Below are 20,593 nucleotides of genomic sequence, written 5' to 3'. Positions count from 1 at the left end.
AGATACACAGAGGTTATATAACTTGTCCAAGATCATACAGCTAGGAAGTGGCACAGCTGAGGTTGTGAGGGGACCAGTTTGGAGGCTGTTGCAGAATTATCAGCAGATGCTCAGGACTTGGACGGGAGTAGAGACAGTGGGGATGCATGAAGGCTATGGGTTAAGGTGTATATGAGCTGTAAAATTTATAGGGCTTATTTTCAAAGCACTACATTTCTAATTGTTGGCATGTTTATTTATTTGTTTCAATCATGGTAAGAACACTTAACATGAGATCTACCCTCTTTAAAAAATTTTAAGTATAAAATACAGTATTGTTAACTATTGTCTGGTATACTTTTCAACTTGCTGTTGCTTCACTTCTCAATTTCTGCCCATACCCTTTCTCACCTGTTTTTCCTATTTCTGTTAAAAAGTATTATTGTTTGCAATTATTCAGACCCAAAGCATTGAGGTAATTTTTTTCTCTCTCTCTCTCCCTTCCTACCAGTTAGTAAGCAGTCACAAAGTCCATGTTATCTTTTGCAAAGTTGTCACAATTCATCCTATTCTTCCCATCGCTAATGCCCTGCACGCACAAATTATGAAACAGAAACTAGTACCTGAAAAGCCCTCTTCATGCTCCCTTCTAGTCGTTACCCTTCAGTACCGGTAACCAGCATCCTGACTTCTGATGAGCTTCATTAATGGCTATTCGTTAAACCTTCCTACTGCAGTAATTGATAAGGGATTTATTGTAACAGCATTTTATTTTATTTTTATTTAATATCTAAGAGAAACTTATTTGCAGACTAATCTTTTAATATGTGTATGAAATATTTATGTATGATATAATATGTAAAGTTTAATGTCATAAAATAGAATATTTTAATATATTTTGTTTTCTAGGTTGAAAAAACTCCTTGAACAAGAAAAGGCTTACCAAGCCCGCAAAGAAAAGGAAAATGCTAAGCGGCTCAACAAACTGAGAGATGAACTCGTGAAACTCAAGTCCTTCGCACTCATGCTGGTGGATGAAAGGCAGGTGCATATCGAACAACTTGGTCTGCAAAGCCAGAAAGTACAGGACCTGACTCAGAAACTGAGGGAAGAGGAAGAAAAGCTCAAAGCCATCACTTCTAAATCCAAAGAAGACAGGCAGAAATTGCTCAAGTTGGAAGTGGATTTTGAACACAAGGCTTCGAGGTTTTCCCAGGAGCATGAAGAGATGAACGCTAAGTTGGCCAATCAGGAGTCTCACAACAGGCAGCTCAGACTCAAGCTGGTTGGCTTGACTCAAAGAATTGAGGAGCTGGAAGAGACCAACAAAAATCTTCAAAAAGCAGAAGTAGAACTTCAGGAACTAAGAGATAAAATCGCCAAAGGGGAATGTGGCAACTCCAGTCTCATGGCAGAAGTGGAAAAGCTTCGGAAGCGCGTACTTGAGATGGAGGGTAAAGATGAGGAGATCACGAAAACCGAATCCCAGTGCAGGGAACTGAGGAAGAAGCTGCAGGAGGAAGAACACCATAGCCGGGAGCTCAAACTTGAAGTTGAGAAGTTACAGATGAGAATGTCTGAACTGGAGAAATTGGAGGAAGCATTTAGCAAGAGTAAATCGGAGTGCACCCAGCTGCATTTCAATCTGGAGAAAGAAAAGAACTTAACCAAGGACCTGCTCAATGAATTGGAGGTAGTCAAGAGTCGGGTTAAAGAACTGGAATGTTCTGAAAGTCGATTGGAAAAGGCTGAATTAAGCCTAAAAGACGATCTCACGAAGTTGAAGTCCTTTACCGTGATGCTGGTTGATGAAAGGAAAAATATGATGGAAAAAATAAAGCAAGAAGAGAGAAAAGTGGATGGACTCAATAAAAATTTTAAGGTGGAACAAGGCAAGGTTATGGATGTAACAGAAAAACTCATCGAAGAAAGTAAGAAGCTTTTAAAACTGAAATCTGAAATGGAGGAAAAGGTATACAGTTTGACCAAAGAGAGAGATGAGTTAATAGGCAAACTGAAAAGTGAAGAAGAAAAATCCTCTGAATTAAGCTGCAGTGTTGACTTATTAAAGAAGAGACTTGATGGGATAGAGGAAGTGGAGAGAGAAATAACGAGAGGAAGGTGTCGAAAAGGGCCTGAGCTCACCTGCCCAGAAGATAACAAAATTAAGGAGCTAACACTTGAAATTGAGAGACTGAAGAAACGTCTCCAACAACTGGAGGTGGTGGAAGGGGATTTGATGAAGACGGAAGATGAGTACGACCAGCTAGAGCAGAAATTTAGAAGCGAGCAGGATAAGGCCAACTTCCTCTCTCAACAACTGGAGGAGATAAAACACCAAATCGCCAAGAATAAAGCAATAGAGAAAGGTGAGGCGGTGAGCCAGGAAGCCGAGCTGAGACACAGATTTCGGTTGGAAGAAGCTAAAAGTCGAGACTTAAAAGCAGAAGTCCAAGCCCTGAAAGAGAAGATTCATGAATTGATGAACAAAGAAGATCAGCTTTCTCAGCTCCAAGTGGATTATTCTGTCCTTCAACAAAGATTTATGGAAGAAGAAAATAAGAACAAGAACATGAGGCAGGAGGTCCTCCATCTGACCAAAGAGTTGGAGCTGTCCAAGCGGTACAGTCGCGCTCTCCGGCCCAGTGTGAACGGCAGGAGGATGGTGGATGTCCCCGTGACGTCCACTGGCGTCCAGACGGATGCTGTCGGCAGCGAGGCGGCGGAGGAGGACACGCCAGCAGTGTTTATACGCAAATCCTTTCAAGAAGAAAACCATATCATGAGTAACCTTCGACAGGTGGGACTGAAGAAACCCATGGAACGTTCCTCTGTCCTAGACAGGTATCCGCCCGCGGCCAACGAGCTCACCATGAGGAAGTCTTGGATTCCATGGATGAGGAAAAGGGAGAATGGGCCCCCGGTGACTCAGGAGAAGGGGCCTCGAGCCGGTTCCAGCCCGGGGCACCCAGGAGAGCTGGTTCTTTCGCCCAAGCAGGGCCAGCCCCTGCACATTCGAGTGACGCCAGACCATGAGAACAGCACTGCCACTTTGGAGATTACGAGCCCCACGGCGGAAGAATTTTTTTCCAGTACCACCGTCATTCCCACCCTAGGGAATCAGAAACCGAGGATAACCATTATCCCATCACCAAATGTCATGTCTCAGAAACAGAAAGGCGGAGATGCTACTCTCAGCGCGGAGCGAGCCATGTCCCCGGTCACAATTACTACCTTCTCCAGAGAGAAGACACCAGAAAGCGGAAGAGGGCCGTTTGCGGACAGGCCCACGTCCCCCATTCAGATCATGACCGTGTCCACATCGGCGGCCCCGGCGGACATCGCTGTCCCTCCCGAATCCCAGGAAATGCCCGTGGGAAGGACTGTCCTCAAGGTCACCCCAGAGAAGCAGACTGTGCCAACCCCAGTCCGGAAGTACAACTCCAATGCCAATATCATAACCACGGAAGACAATAAAATTCACATTCACTTAGGTTCGCAGTTTAAGCGAGCCCCTGGGACTTCAGCTGAAGGAGCAAGCCCGGTGATTACTGTCCGACCCGTCAGCGTGACGGCGGAGAAGGAGGTGTCCACCGGCACAGTCCTTCGCTCGCCCAGGAACCACCTCTCGTCTCGCCCTGGCGCGAGCAAGGTGACCAGCACCATCACCATTACACCGGTCACGACCTCATCGGCCAGAGGAACCCAGTCAGTGGTGAGTAGAGGGGGATCCAAAGTTCACGCCAACGCGGGGGGCGCGGGGGGAGTGAGAATAACGCAGTGCCCAGAATACAGCAAAAGCACATGCCCTTCCTCCACCCGAACCCACTACGAGATGTCTCCTAGGGGACTATCTACATCAAGAAACAGGAGTAAAAAGTGGCCTAATACTTTATGAATTTGAGCTAATTATGAGGGATAATTTTTTTTTCATATCAATTATGGAGACTCCAAAAATCCTTGCAAAGATGGCCTCTTGCAGTGTCAGCATATGGGAATAATAAGGTTTAAAATTCGGTTTTTATGTTTAAGGTATTTTGAAAAATGGAGACTGGGGAGAAATGGTCAATATGCAGAAAATAATTAAAACCGTTCCTGGGTTGGGCTTCCCTGGTGGCACAGTGGTTAAGAATCCACCTGCCAATGCAGGGGACACGGGTTCGAGCCCTGGTCCGGGAAGATCCCACGTGCCGTGGAGCAACTAAGCCCGTACGCCACAGCTACTGAGCCTACGCTCTAGAGCCTGTGAGCCACAACTACTGAGCCCGAGCGCCACAACTACTGAAGCCCGTGTGCCTAGAGCCCGTGCGCCTAGAGCCCGTGCTCTGCAACAAGAGAAGCCACCACAATGAGAAGCCCTCGCACTGCAAGGAAGAGTAGCCCCCGCTCCCTGCAACTAGAGAAAGCCCGCCTGCAGCAACTAAGACCCAATGCAGCCAAAAAATATAAATAAATAAATAAATAAATAAACTATTCCTGGGTTATATTTCTAGAACCTAAAATATATAAAATACATTTACGTATGGTCATAGTCATACTTTATTCGAAAAGTAAGATTAAAAGATTATTATATCCAAAACTTTTTTTAAAGTAAAAAATAAGTGAGTTTATATGTCTAAACACTATATTTTATTAATAGTATCGTGCAGAGAGCAGGTGCTCGATAAATATTTAGTTAATACCAGCTGGGAGGCTAAATGAAGGATTATAAAAAAAGCATGTCCAAAGTATAAAAGCCAGAACTTAAAAATAAATTCTATTTTTCAAAATACCTCCAGTGATTTTCTTCATTTATTGAGGACAATTGGTAGATGAAATTATAGAAGAGCATGCACTACTTAGACATTAGTTTAAACTAATAGACTAGAAATTGTGATTCCTAATCTCTGAATAAATTCTGCAGCATATACTAGAAACTCTTAAGAAGGAGAGGAAGCTTATTATTTAAGTATAGAAACTGTGGCTCATTTTCCCATATCTTCACTATAATTTACTTTAATTCTCTGTGCACAAGCATAGACCCAAGACAGGCTTCAAAGTGTGAATTACTTACTAACTGCTCTGCCAGTAAAGCTTTTTGTTATTGGCTCGATGGGAGCTGAATAGCATTCAGAACTGCTCACCCTTCTCAAATGGTTCAGTGCTGCTTTAACTGAAGCAACACAGCGTAGCGTGGATTTTTATAAAAGCTAGTGGAGGTGTAATTGTTGTAATTTAGAGCAGATTTTCTGCTGGAACATCTTATTCCCATTTTAAGGGTCAGGTCAAGATAGGCTTCCCTTCTGTAGCAACATTTTGGATTACTGACTAAAGCCCATACACAAATAGGATTTCAAAACAACTGTCTAAGATTTCTAAGGCCTAAATGATGATTCACATACTTCAGGTATATCAGATCCCATAAGATCAAGGGCAACAAAAAGTTTGGGAACATCCCTCTCAGAAATCGAATAGTGTGGCTAGTTCATTTGTGCATTTAGTCAACATTTATTGACGATTAGCAGCACTTTAGGCATGGGGTTAGGTGCTGACCGTAAAGAGGACCTGTCGGAAGTTCTTGGCTTAGTGGGAGAGGCAGGATTGAAACCTCCTTAGTGGTTCTATGAGAGGGGTATGTACAAAGGAACAAGCAGAGAAGGCTTCACCGGGGGAAGAGGTCTTCACAGATGCAGAGAGAGGGCAAGATGTGCACAGGCGCGGCAATGGCGATGTGAGGAACTGGCTTGTTGGGAATGGTGAGCAGTCCCTTTGCGCTGCAGCAGCAGGGGCTGGAGACAAAACGCAGGAGCAGAAAAGGAGAGGCTCACTGGGGTCAGATACTGAAGATGCGTGGGTCTTTTTATGAAATTGACATTTAATCTCAGAGAGTAGACAAAGGGACCCAGAAACAGGGTCATGATTTTTAAAACTACATTCTTTATGTTTTAGGTATGTCTGTAAAACAATTGAAAGGACAAATTGGAGGAAATAGAAGCCGAGGTCAGGGATACTATTGCAGTTCTGTAGACTGGAGATGGTGTAGGCTTGAACTGCGGTAGCAAAAATGAGGACAGAAATAGATTGAAGACGGAATTGAAGATTTCATGACAAACTGAGTACAGAGGGCAGCTCTGAGGTTTCTGGCTTGGCTGTAGAGGTGGATAAAACGAGAAACCCCGGGGGACTACTGTTTGGGGGAGAAGTTAAGTAATGTTTGGGGCCTGTTATAATTGAGATGCCTGAGGGACACTGAAAATGTCTAGCGTGTGGTTGGAAATCTGGATCTGCATTTAAGGAGAGCATGGAAGGCTCGAGGTCCTGGGACTCAGCAACATGTGGGTGACAACTGAGGCGATTCTCAGGGTGAATGTGAAGAATGAAAAGAGGGCCGAGGATGGAGCATGGGGACACCCACATTTAGAAGGCAGGCAAGCTGGAACCAGGAGCCAGCGCCAGAGTGAAAAGGAGTCGTCAGAGAGAGGAGGGGGATGGGTGAGACCCAAGTAAGAAATCACAGCAGGAGAGTTTCAGGAGCACTTCAAGAAGGGGGGGGGTGGTGTGGGGGACTTCCCTGGCGGTCCAGTGGTTAGGACTCCGAGCTCTCACTGCAGGGGCCACGGGTTCATCCCTGGCCGAGGAACTAAGATCCTGCATGCCATGCGGCATGGCAAAAAAAAAAAAAAAAAAAGAGGGTGCGGTCAGCAGTGACAATACAAAAAAGAGAAGATCTGGCCGCCTTAGGAGGGGAAAGGAGAGCTGCTTCATGTAAAGAAAGTGAGGTGATTTGGGGGACAGTAGGAGGAAAGATGCCTGAGTATACGCAGGGTGTCCTGCAGCTTCTCTGTGAAGTGGGAGTGAAGGTCGTCTTCAGGGTAGAGGAGGTAGGTCAGGGGCTTGAGAAGAGAAGGAAGAGTGGCACAGATGTTCCGGGAGAGGGGAAGGGATGGGGGGCGACTGGAGTGGACTCGATACCAACTGCAACTTGCTGACGATAATCTGATCTGGAGAGGGGTCGTCCGCGGGTGGTTCTGTGGCAAGAGCCCTGCGTATGCTCAGACCGATGGCACTTCCGGGGGAGACTCACCAACATCGCCCTTGCGCTTCTGTGTTTTCTCTCTTACAGTCGGGACAAGACGGGTCATCCCAGCGGCCTACACCCACCCGCATTCCTATGTCAAAAGGTATGAAAGCAGGAAAGCCAGTAGTGGCAGCCCCAGGAGCAGGAAATCTGACCAAATTCGAGCCTCGAGCTGAGACTCAGTCTATGAAAATAGAGCTGAAGAAATCTGCAGCCGGCAGCGCTACCTCTCCTGGAGGGGGGAAGGGCTGAGGGCAGTGGCGGAGGGGGTATGTCGTGCAGATACAACTGCTGCCGTCTGTTCGTGCCAACTCTCTACACGTACTAATTTAAGTTTTCGATATCTTGTTCATAAAATAATCAACTAATAGCCATGTGTCTTTCCTATTTTGTGGGTTTGTTTTGATGCTGGGGAACAGAACTAACTAGCAAAACTACCGTGTGCTGTGTGCTTTGCGGAGGATGCTGGGCCCGAGGCAGGGCCTGACTTCTAGACCCAGTTTTGCTTCTAGAAAGTGGACCCATTAGTTAAATCAGTAAGATACGGGGGCTGGATCACAGCCTCTCCAAAGCCGGCTCCTAATTGTAAATCAAATATAATAGGCTTTGTTCCACCATAATTGATTTTTCAAAAACTCTTTTATGAAATAGGAAATAGGTTAACAATTGTCATTTGCCTCTATCAGATTCCAAATTTGCTTCATGTGCTGGAAACAAACAAACAAAACCCCCAAAACAAAACCCATCTCCTAGTTATCACAGGGCCTGGACCTCTAAGGTTTTGCAAAAACAAAAGCCTCTGAGACGATTTCAGGAAACAATTTGAATGTGAAATAAAATGGAAACAAAATATGGAATACTAAAAACAGAGTTTTACTTATTTGTGTGAGTGTGTATTGTAAAGATTTTGGAATTTTAGAACCGTTAATGTCAGACTCATGCTCTATTCAAGTGTGCAACTGATTTAAATTGTGGAGCAGTTTGAATAGAGCTGCCAAATGGCCCTTTATAGCTCAAGAGAGGTTGTAATGGATAGAAAATAGTGGACAGTAAATTTTGATACATTGTTGCCAAGAAATAAAATGACATCATGCATAGCTTAATTGAATTGAAACATTTTCACAGTCAAGTGTGGACTTGACTTTGCAAGTATAGAACCAGTTCATGATTGTGTGTGTGTGTGTGTGTGTGTGTGTGGTGTGGTGAAGTGTATTATTATTACCTGTGTTTGTATCATTGTTAATTTTAAGCATGTTTTCATAAGCATGAAGAGTGTGTGAATGCAAAATGCCAGTGTCTGTAAGAGGATTAAACATGTTGACGTGGACATGGTGCTTGGTAGTCAAATAACCACAAATGAGCTCAAGGCTGATAACCCCCAGCTTAGCATCTGAGGTCTCAGGTGGGCAGCACCTTTGTCGAAATCTTTGAGGCAAGTGGGTGAACTTTACAATAACACAGTGAGTATTAAGTTACAGGTTGCTATTTTCTACTTCTAAATTGTGAGGGTTCCAGAATCATTTGAATAGTCCCTGCTCCTGATATTTGGTAAAAGGTAGATTTTTTTTTTAAAGATATATGATTGGTTTTTAGCCCAGGAGTCATCGTGCTTCATGGTATAGAGACTGTCCTCTGAGTTCTTTCCACACTGTTCTTCCGGCCCCTTGTAGAACTGGGGCTCAAATTGTGGATGAAGGAGATAGACCCCTCACAATATTCACATTTACTTAATCAGATCACTGTTGCCTACAGCTCAGTTCTCAGCAAATGTATTTTAAAATATTGAGCAACTATGGGAGACATGCCCTAATAATGGAATTTCAAGGCAGAAGGAGAGGGAGACTGAGAAAAAAAGACTTTATGAAATACGATTTTGAACACATTTAAACAAGAGATCTTGCCATTTCGAATACTGACTCGTGTTTTTTTGAAAGGGAATTTCCCCCCTTTTGTAAAGTGGACATGATCCCTTTCAGAAACAAGGACGCTCCACTGTTTTTCAAATGCCTCCCTGGCATTTAGGCTATTTAGTGTTACTGTACATGCTGTATTTGAGCAAACGGAGGTGTCAGGAGAAAGAAACACTGTGTTCTGTTTTATACTACCCGCCATTCTTCAGTGACCCTTATCCCAATCAAGTGTCACTGCTGCTGTTTTGCTTTTTTACCTGCTCACACCATGCTTAATGTCGGTTCTGCCCGGAAGCTCATTCCATCTGCAGGGAGAGGCTGTAAGAGCTTAACCGTGAGTGGACAGGATGTTTATACATAATCTGCATCTTGGAATACAGCCACCTGCAAAGGACAACCGCTACAAAAACTTGGCGGCACGACACATATTCGCTTTTCAGAAATGATAGAGTGCAACTGCCGTGGCAGTTTTCCTTTGTAATTTTAGAACCAACTCCACATTTACTGGCTAGCTTTGTTTTCAACTGCATATTAGAAATGAAATCCACCGGGGATTGGAGGTGGAGGATTCCATGCACTCCAACTCCGGCTTCTATGTGTGAGTATAATGTTTTTAGGATGCAGTTTCATGTGCTTTTGTAAGAGTGAATGGGATGAAAAAGTTAGAGTCTTTTCCCTGTCCTGAAACATAGTACTGTGTAGTGAAATAGCAGGGGTGTCACTAGGGCAGCTAGGAACAGCTGCTGTCAGGTCCCGTCCTGGGGAGGGAGGGGTGCCATTTCCACAGATTTCAGTGTGATGGCTCCCTCTGGGGACATGCAGGGCCCCATCCACACAGCTACAGAGGCAGCCCCGGTCTTACCCTCCTCAGAATAATTTGTGTGTGTTGGCTGTTTCCACATACTACGATGGTGGCCATGTAGCATGCATGGTACCAGAAACATTCCAAGATGGGACACAGCCCGAAGGTATTTATCATTTCTTGAAAATGACTTTCCTGTCTAGGTCACCTGCTTAAACAGAGTCATTCAGTTTCTACTGGCATCTTTATTATATTTTCATTGAGGACAGGTTAACGGGGAACAGTTGGGCTGTCTGGAGATTTTAGGGTACTCGTTACGGGTAGGGTGTTACCAGATCTCTTAGTTGAATGTCTTTAAGGAAGAAGTGAAGACATAGCTTTGATGTGCAGTGTGGGAAGAGTATAATTTCAGGGAAACAAAAACCTGTCCAAGAATGTGAGATGCACAAAGATTTGAATTTCTCATTCCTTTCATAGATTTGGAATACTGGGGAGAGAGCAAGACTTTCCTGATTGGGAAAACCCCAGGGATATTAGATGAGAAGGACACGTTTATGTGGGCGGCAGGAGGGCAGAGAGAGAGAACAAGAGGTAACAGGATGAGCACAGAGAGGGCTTCCCAGGAAACAGGAATGCATTATTCCCAAACCTCCCCAACCCAGCCGATGGTCAGTGTTTCCCCCCTCCATCCTCCTCCAGTCTCATCCTTGGTTATCTCCTCACCCTCTGCTCTTTCAACTTCTCCTTTTCACCTGTTACCTCCACATAAGATGTAAATATGCTCTGGCCTCTTCCGTTTCAGCACAGTTTTTCCTTCAGCCATGCAGTCCTCTATAGCTACCGCTCTGACCCCTTCCCTGCCTGCCCGGTGGAGCCACTGACACAACGCTCGGCCTTTTCTGCCTCCACTTCCACTGCTCCCATTGATTCTTTAATTATTCTTTATTTTTGTGAAAGTAACTCATACACAGTTAAAATACAAGCCAGTGCTAAAAGACAATGAAAACAGCTGTTCCTCACCTCACACCCCCTTTCCAAACTCAGCTCTACTCCCTAGAGAAAATTATTTCTCACTCTAAATTGATAAATTTTGGATATCTTTTTCTTCGCATTATTGTTTCGATGTTTGAGAATTTAGTCCTCTTACATGTCTCCTCCCTTCCCTTTTCCCCATCCTCACAATATGATTGCATCACACATTCTTTGATAAATCAGCAGCCAGCAGCCGGCATGTTTCATGTTCATATGTTTACAGTGTAAATTTAAATATTGTTCCGTGCTGAGCCAAGTAGTGTACTATGATTATGTTTCCTTCCTCTTACCGTGTTCCCCCTTCAAAAGAATAATTGCTTTAATTTTTCATCTGCTTGCTTTTCTGTGTATCTACCTGTATTTTTTCCAAATGCTCCAATAGATCTACCAAACACCTATGAGTAATTTTTCCAAACACTTAAGCACATCAGTTTCATACTTTTCCGTGGAGGCCTTACTAGTTCAACCCTCTGCTTCCCTACTTAGTCTGGAATGGTGGTCCTTTACACCTGCTGTTCAGCTGTTGTCCTATTGCCTACACTGAATCCTCTGTTTCCTGGAGTTCTTATCTTCTACTTCTTTTGCTTACCTGTTTGTCTGTCTGCCTATCTATCTATCTATCTATCTATCTATCTATCTATCTATCTATCTATCACCTATCTATCTATCGAAGCGCATCCTCCAGTAGTTTCTACAGAGAAAAATACTCCAGTAACCTTCCTGAGGCAGGCTACCTGCATTCTGGGAACAGATCAGGGAAATGAGGTGGAGAGCCTCACAGTTTAGGCACTCCCTTGCATTCAGCCCATTTTGTACGTAGGTCCAGAACTTGTTAGGTCAGTGTTTTCAGGGAATAAACCCCGGATCTCTGTAAGGGTGAAAGTAGGGTGAGGCTATGCTCCTCTCCCTCTGTGCCTGAGACATCTAATCTCCTTCTGATTCCTTGAACTTCTCTGACTGCCCTGCCTCAGTCTCCCTTGCTGGCTCCTTATTGTATGCATGCATTTTTTTTAATTGAAGTATAGTTGATTTACAATATTGTGTTCATTACTGCTGTACAGCAAAGTGATTCAGTTACACATATATATACATTCATTTTTTTAATATTCTTTTCCATTATGGTTTATCACAGGATATTGAATATAGTTCCCTGCGCTCTACAGTAGGACCTTGTTGTTTATCCATTCTATATATAAAAGTTTACATCTGCTAATCCCAAACTCCCAATCCATCCTTCCCCCAACCCCCTCCCCCTTGGCAACCACCAGTCTGTTCTCTATGTCCCTGATTCTGTTTCTGTTTCATAGGCAGGTTCATTTGTATCATATTTTAGATTCCACATATAAGTGATATCATATGGTATTTGTCTTTCTCTGTCTGACTTACTTCACTTAGTATGATCATCTCTAGGTCCATCCGTGTTGCTTGTGCATGCATCTTAAAGGTTGTTTTTCTCCTCATCTTTTCAAAAGCCATTTGCCTACACTACATGCTCATCCTGGTTACTTTATTCACTCGCATGGCTTCAGTTATCTCCCATATGCTGATGACGACCAAACCTCTATCTCCAACCACGCACTCAATGTGGCACTGTACATCTCCAACTTAGTTCGTCTCAAAGCCATTCTCAACAACCCCTCCATCCCTCTTCCAAGTTTTTTCCTTCTCCTATAATTCTCCACCTCAGCAGGAACGTCCTGAGCTACCCAGTCACTCAAGAAAGCCAGAAGCCACTTCAGGCCCCTCCTTCCCCCTCGCCCATCAAGGAGACTCATTCAGCAAGTCTCTCGTACCCCTGTCAAACCCCTGACAGCTGAGGCAGCTGCACCCACGTCTCCATTTTCCCCGTCACTGCCTGAGTGGAGGTTCTAACTACTTCTCATCTGGATGACTCTAATACTCTCCCAACCGATCCCATAATCTCCAGCCTCAACATTTCCTGATTCATTTTTCATTTTGTTTTTCAAAGTGCAAGTTGATCATCTCACTCCTCTATTTGAAGCCCTCCCAAGCTTCCTTGTTATCCACAGCATGCAAAGCCAGCTCCCTGGTGTGGCACTCAAGGCTCTGTGATCTGGCGCCCTACCTCCCCACCCTCCCTTTCCCTCGCCTGGACTCCCACCCCCAGGCCCACAGAACTCCTTGCACAGTGGCCAGATCACCTTCCCTTGACTTGTTCAACTTGTTTCTTCTCCCTGGGTTGCCCTTCCTCCGACCTTTCCTTCTGGTGGTTCTGTCCTCTGTTCAAAATCTCTTTTAAGAACTTTGCCTCCATGAACAAGACAAGCCATTATTTCAGAATCTAAGCCGGGGTTTAAATCCTGCCATTTTTTTTACAGCAAATGCTGTGAAAAACTTGGTACTTACTGTAGAGAAAGAAAACCAACAGTCAAAGGATGGCTGGGAGTTGGAGAAGAAAGAGATGTTCTTGCTTCCTCCTTAGTCTGCAATACAAACCTGCGAGAATGATATGGAGGGTGCTGACACATCATGCGTGAGAACACAGAGGGAAAGAGGGAGCAGAACTAGGGGAAATCCGGGTGCTGCCGTTCTGGATGGTGCAAGTCACTGCTGTTTCCCTTCAAAGGCACCGTGGCAGGTAATGGATGCAAAACAGCCAGGAGTCCTGGACTGGGGAGTTCTCGCCTCTGACGCTATCACACGTGTGGAACGCTAAGGGGGCCTGGGAGCTTCCTGTGAAGCACAAACATACTTGAGTTATTTATGAATGGCTCATCCTCTCTTACTCCCCCAGAGGAGCATGAAAGCACTTCAGGAAAGAAAAAGTTCCAGGTGATCTGTCATGCTCTTCAGTTGCATGAAGGACCCTCTAAAAGAGATCAGAGAGGCTTCTGTTTTAAGGGATCAAACACCGCCACCCATAAGCAGGATTTAGATTGAGGATAGATATTAAGGCGAACATGGAGAGAAGGTGGATTGCGGAACAACGGACTAGATTCCTGACATAGGACTGACCAGAAGATCAGAGGAAGGCTGTGTAACCTTTGGCAAACCACCTTACCTTGGCTTATGGCTTAGCATTCAGCTATGATCTTTTATCATTCTGGCATTCCTCCTTAGAGTGATAATATGAGATGCTTCACTCTTGTTCAGTGAGCCACTTAAAAGAGTCTGCCATAATGCTTTTCCTAAGAACTAATAATTAATTGCTTATCTGGTAAAAGTAGTTTTGGCCTCTCTACTTGTGCTAATATTATGTATGTGTGATGGACAGAATTGCAAAGCCAAGGGCTGTTTAGAAATGAATTAGACTTTAGAGGTCAAGAAGATAATTATCCCTATTATTAAAGATGAAAACAAAAACAAAACAAGAAAACCCCCAACGCTTGGAGTGTCTCATTATCTTATTAATGATGAAGCCAGGGCTTCAGTTTCTCCCAGTACCTTATTCAGGATTTCATACGAGTAAACTACTTCAAGTGAGCAAAGTGTATATTCACACATAGACTAAAAATACCCGCTCAATGGGCCAAAATAATATTGCCAAAGGATTTGAGGTATTGAGCTATCTACATAGAAACCCTGTGTGTCAAAGTTCTCATAACAGCAATTTGATGAACATTATCCTTATCTAAAAAACACAATGCCCTTCTCAAGTTTCACACATAATGTTATATTCCATGCTATCCTGTGACCAACCGTAGACTTAGATCAACCTTAGCTGATCTCAGCATCTAGCATCTAACACCTGTGTCTAAAAAGTAGAACCTGAGCATGCTTGGCTCAGGTACTTAGCTATTTTTCCACCATTTAGTTTTTATTTATAATTAATGTTATCTATGGGATAACTAGTTCCAATTTGCTTGTATCTGGGGAACAGTAATCTGTGTGAGAGGTAACAATTAGCTTGCCTGAAAAAAAAGCTGCCAATCATAACTGCGATGATTGGTAACTCCTGCAACCTGGGGGGCGGGCGAGGGGAAGATTTGGCCTGATGATGGAGTGGAAAATGTTTTGTAAGGAAGCAAATAAACTCTTAGGTGGTTGAGAAACCTCAAGAGAGTTTGTATCATCTGATTCCAAAGTTTCCTGAAGCAAATGACAGAACTGATTAGCGGAAGTATTTTTAATTAGCCGAGCTGAATCCAAAAGAAGAATACAAGTCCAAATCAGCAGAGGAAGTTTATTGGATTTCCTATTTAAAACAGATGTTTTATCAGAACTCTGAATAACGTCTGAATGTGATAGTAACAGGACTGAATACTGAAGCAGTTTCTTAAAATGAACCTTAAAAGTAAACAATATCTAGGCACTCCTACTTCTAAAAGGTGTAGAGAATGCGGATATTTTTGCAGGAGGATAAGTCCCCCTGCAGGCAGCAAGGTCAAAGCTGGGGTTTGGTAGCTGGTGGAGAAGAAAGGCATAGCCTTAAGCCAGTGCCTTGCTCTCCAGGCAGAGCTCCTGGGAGTAGGAGCCATGGAACAGGGGAACAGGCCATATGCCAGCCAAATTGATGCAGAATCCAACAGGAAATGTTTTCTGTAACATTGGTGTGCAGTTTCCTGTGAATAAAGCAGCCCTCCTTTGCTGATGCAAAGTCCTGCTATAAATTGAACTTTTGCTCCGCTTTGTCTTTGGTATATGAATTTGGAGGCTATCAAAGTGATGTGGTCTCATTTACTAGAGTTGATTTTTAAAATTCAGAGCTCAAGAGTCCCCTTGAGGCTTGGCAGGGCGTAAACATAGGCACTGATCCGGAAGAAGGCACTGACTTTGCAGGGAATACATCTTTCTTACTCCACAGCCAAGGGGTTCTCCTGGGAGGAATCAGAATTCCAGTTTGTTACCGGGTTGCCCCACTGTAGCACTCAAGAGACATTCTCCCCCAGATTTCTCCCCAAATCCTGTCTTATGTATACAACTTTGGATCTCAAGTCATCTGGCTGGCCAGTAGTTTTGGGGATACCACCCAAGTAGGATAAATAAGTCATCTTTGTAAGGTCAGAAATCAAGTGTAATTAGGAATTGATAATACATTAAACTTCCTTTCCAGGGAAGTTATCTAATAGCTAGTGTAATAAAAGAATGAATTCATTTCACAATAATATTATGAAAACAATGTATTTAATGTGTTACCTGAAGCTTCTCAAGAAAAAAAACTTCAAGATAACACTTGAGAGAAACATATAGAGGAAAAAGTGCTTTGGTCAACTGTTAATATAAAAATATACGTAAAAATCCAGTGTCCCATGTACATGTGCTGATTAAGATTTAGAGGTTTTTTTTTCTTCTTCCAGTTAGAAAAATGGAAATTGTTATTAAATATCTACACAACAGAGGGCCCCAAATTTAAATGCTTCGCTATTTTGAGTTTGCTGATAGAGGTGGTAATTAACTGTGGCTTTGGTCTCAATCTTCCTCATATATTCTATAGATTACTAATGTCGGAAAAGTGGTATCTGTAAAAAGAGTAAAATTTAGATTACAGAATTACATCTGATTGTACTTAGGTCACCTTGGAGGTCCCAAATGACTTATTTGGGTCTTATTGTGAGATGAAATGAAGACAGAGTAGTAGATGGAAAAAGATTTGCTCACTGACTTTGTAACTTCAATGAAATCTGTAACATTATTTTATTGTACTAAATCATAAAAAAAAAAAAAAAGAGACGGGAATTCTGTCTTTAAAAAAAAAACGCACAAATAATGGCATTAATCCCCGAAGCATTTTTATTTTATTATTATTTTTGCTGGCACCCATGAACTCCTTATGCATCAGATAGTTTTGCTGTGTAATAAGTCACCTCAAAATTTAATACCTTAAAACAACCTTTTTTATTTCTCATAAGTTTGTGTATTGGCTGGGTGATTCTTATCTGAGTCAGTTTACGGATTTGGGGAAAACATAGATAATAAGCAAACATAGATTTAACAAATATGCTTAATAAGTTTCAAATGATAGAGCCACTATCATATAGATCTTATCTCACTGTCTTTAGAAACAGGATGAACTATGCCTCTATGTTATAAAATAAAATAACTTGGGCTTGTTTTACTTAAAGTAAATTTTATGTACATAAATATTAAACCCCATCTTTTATTATTGAAGTTGAATAAAGTAAAATAAACTCTCTTATTTGGCATTGTCAAGTATTTTTGAGACAGTCTTTTTAGTAACATAATCTGATTAATAGCATTAATATATATATCATGCATGGATTACCAGTTTGCTACCTTAAAAATAATAATAAGATGTAATGGTCCAACCAAGACATTGTTTCTATGTATGTACTCTTGCCATATGTATTTTCACCAAATACTAATTCTGAAAAGCTATTATTATTATTTTTCTAAATTGGAGTATAGTTGACTTACAATGTTGTGTTACTTTCTACTGTACAGCAAAGAGAATCAGTTATACATATACGTATATCCATTCTTTTTTATATTCTTTTCCCATATAGGTCATTACAGAGTATTGAGTAGAGTTCCCTGTGCTATACAGTAGGTTCTTATTAGTTATCTATTTTATATATAGTTGTATGTATATGTCAATCCCAATCTCCCAGTTTATCCCTCCCTCCCCCCTTCACCCCTGGTAACCATAAAATTGTTTTCTACATCTGTGACTCTATTTCTGTTTTGTAAATAAATTTGTTTGTACCAGTTTTTTAGATTCCACATATAAGTGATATCATAGGATATTTGTCTTTCTCTGTCTGACTTACTTCACTCAGTATGACAGTCTCTAGGTCCATCCATGTTGCTGCAAATGGCACAACTTCGTTTTCCTTTTTATGGCTGAGTAATATTCCATTGTATATATGTACCACATCTTCTTTATCCATTCATCTGTCAATGGACACTTAGGTTGCTTCCATGTCCTGGCTATTGTAAATAGTGCTGCAATGAACATTGGGGTGCATGTGTCTTGAAAAGCCATTATTATTACGGAGACTATAAAATGCTAGGATTAGGAGAAGGCAACTCTAGGAATTTAGAGGTTTGCACACTCAAGGGGAGAGAAGAAGGTACTGTAGTAAAAAAATATTAGCCCTGCCAGGGATTTGAGAGATGATTTCTGATACCCTCATTTTGTAATGAGGAAACAAAGGCACACGCATTCTGAATTACATCTACAATAAGAACAATTCTAGATTTCACTCTTTTAAATGTATGTTTCCTATGATCTCTTAAGGGAGGAAAATGGGGAAGATAATTCTATTAAGGAGGTTTGAGACCTACATCTTTTCCCTCTTTGAAACCTACTATAGAAATTTTTAAAAAGAAAAAGTGTTGAGTGGGAAATAACATTTTAATGTGAGACCCTGATTTTTACCTGCATAATATTTTATTTAGTGTTTTTAGTTTTTACCTGAAGGTTTTGATACAATTTTAGGCCCTGAAAAAATTTGAGGCTAGAACAATTTTCCAAAGATAAAACGAGATAATGATTTTTATGGGTTTCTGGTCCAGTAAAAAAATCATACCTATGTCTTAAAAGCTTTTCAAAACCTTCATAGCTAGTTATTATTAAGTACGTAAAACATTTATGTATTTACTTTGTCTGTTTTATCCCAAATTCAATTCGGAAAGGTCAAGGGAAGGAATGGAAATATCTCCACCTAGTGGTCAGTGTGAAGTAAACCTCTAGGTCTATGACATAATGAGCTTTAATTAATGTTTACTTAGATATTAATTATCCATGTTAAAAAAATGTAAATAGTAAGAATTTGAGACTAACATGAAAATAATAGTTGGAAATTTCCTCACGCTATTCATAAACCTTGACATTAGTTGACATTAGTAATACATTTTTCAGACAGAGAAACCATTTGAGGCTTAGTTATTTCTTTCCTCTGCTCTTTATCTCAGCAAAGGCAGGGCCCTGCTTCATTTTGCTCACCAATGTGGTTCCATGCCCAGCACAGTGATGGGCATGTAGTAGGGCCTCAATGACATAATGAAAAAAAAGATGATAAATGTTCACAAAGGCATAAAGGTTAAAAGTGAAATCTATCAAATAAATATAAATATTACTCATTGTGGCTGGTACTGTTCTAATGGCTATTTCTGAATCTATTTTTATTTACTTTTATAAAAATGAATTCAGATTTAAGAACATATGCAGAATTATGCAAAAAGCAGCAGTCAGAGACAAAAATGAGTCATCTGTATTTAGTGACTTCTTGGGAATAATGAATATTTCCTTATTAAAACTCAAATCTACACCCATAAACAAATAAAAGTATGTGACTATCGTTCAGAACAGAAATTCTAGGCAATAGTCTGGTTTCCACTATGGGGCTTGTATATAGTAAAGACTGTCTTTGTGTTCAGTGCTTTTCTTGGGGAAAATCAATCGAATATGGTTAGAATATTAGACATAGTTTCTAAAAAGCTTCAAGAATTTAGGGTTAAAGCTCCTATGTCAATATAAAGAACTTACCCAAGAATAGGAAAGATTTGTGGGAGAAGCTATTGGGCTCATGCACCTATTTTTGTTTGTTTTCTTGTTTAACACCTATGGTCTTTTAGTGAAATGATATGGTATTGACCCTCACATAAACTACTGATTTGAGTCTCAATCTAATTGAAAATGCCGTATCTTTCTTCTCTTTGTAGAAAGCATCGTCATCCACCAGTTACGTATGAACTCCAGATGAAATGGTAAACCGAGCACACACTGGATGTGTGTACTTCTTCTGAATCCCTGTTGAATGGATAGTATTTCTCCAGCTCTCCACCATCACTAAGGTCCTCTATGCTACTGATCATGACTGGAAATAATTTTCTACTTCCAGTGAAGTTTTTTGAGGATACAAATGTAAAAACTGAATATGGTGTTGCTGACAATATAAAAATACGTAGCATGAGAGCAATTCAATCTTTATGTCAAAATAAATTTCTCTTCCTTTGGCAAAGCTTTCAGGTCCATGGGCACATGCTGTGTAATTTATTTTTATAATACACTTTGTAATGTGAGTTTTTACTAAAGTGTTTCCTTTTTCATAGTCTATGGCACATGTATCTGTAGAATACACTGTCAGTTCTTCAAAGCATTGGTATTGGTGCATTCAAAATGGTAACCTATACTTATTTTCTTTCATCAATTTGTTATTTCTGAAAAAAAAAAGAAAGTACAACACTCTACATATTTCCTAGGGTAAATTCAAGAGGTAAATCCAAAGCAGGAGATTCTGGAAGAGGTGTTATTATTGTTTGTACAATGCTGTGGTTCTGATCATGGTTCAACACTAACAAATAACACTGACTTAAGAGCTTAATTTTAAATACTTAAGCCAGTTTTTAAAGTTGCTCTTTCTAGTGTTCTGTGCCCAAAACCCTGGATGAATTGGTTTTCATACGGAACAAATTAATAGAAGGAGCTGTATGCGTTTAACCAGTAAGACTTACAGGAACACCTTCTACTGACAGTTCAATTATATTCCTGTTTGCATTGTTTACTTATATGTACAGGACTTAAAATAAGGACTGTGATATCAGGATATTTCTTACAATCTACCCAGATGAAAGCCTGAAAATAAAAACTGACCTAGATGCTATCAGCATCTTTTTAAAATATGGTAGGAGAAATCCCAAGATAGATAACTTTTTTTTTTCTTGATAGCTAGGACTTGGACAGGTTTTCATAACCACATATAGGTTAGAGAATATATTCTTTAAAGATTCAAAGCAAACATACATTACTCAAATCTCAGTGTCAGGCCTGCTGTTGAATTTAGGTTTATGTAAAAATATGCATCAGAAATCTACTTGAAACACTAATAGTATAGGTTTTTTTTAAAAAAAGACTTTGTTAATATGGACATGTTTTCAATAAGGTCTTTA

The 20,593-nt window shown here is 41.2% G+C and overlaps 1 protein-coding gene across 3 annotated transcripts in view; it reads left to right on the top strand.

Moving 5' to 3' along the window:
- Positions 1 to 19,518, top strand: part of FILIP1 (filamin A interacting protein 1) — a 191,532-nt gene extending 172,014 nt beyond the window's left edge. For 2 of the 3 annotated variants that reach the window (XM_061206982.1, XM_061206983.1), the window contains exons 5-6: positions 889 to 3,694; positions 7,082 to 7,310. In XM_061206982.1, the coding sequence (XP_061062965.1) occupies positions 889 to 3,694; positions 7,082 to 7,288 (3,013 nt within the window). In that variant the 3' untranslated portion in view covers positions 7,289 to 7,310. Of the gene's footprint in view, positions 1 to 888; positions 3,695 to 7,081; positions 7,311 to 19,366 lie in introns of those variants that run through there. The other variant, XM_061206984.1, reaches the window with a different exon arrangement.
- Positions 19,519 to 20,593: the final 1,075 nt, after the last annotated feature.

This window comes from Eubalaena glacialis, chromosome 12 (assembly GCF_028564815.1).
Source record: "Eubalaena glacialis isolate mEubGla1 chromosome 12, mEubGla1.1.hap2.+ XY, whole genome shotgun sequence".
Lineage (NCBI taxonomy): Eukaryota > Metazoa > Chordata > Mammalia > Artiodactyla > Balaenidae > Eubalaena > Eubalaena glacialis.
Note: the sequence above shows the minus strand (reverse complement) of the source record. Positions and strands in the feature narration are given on the sequence as shown.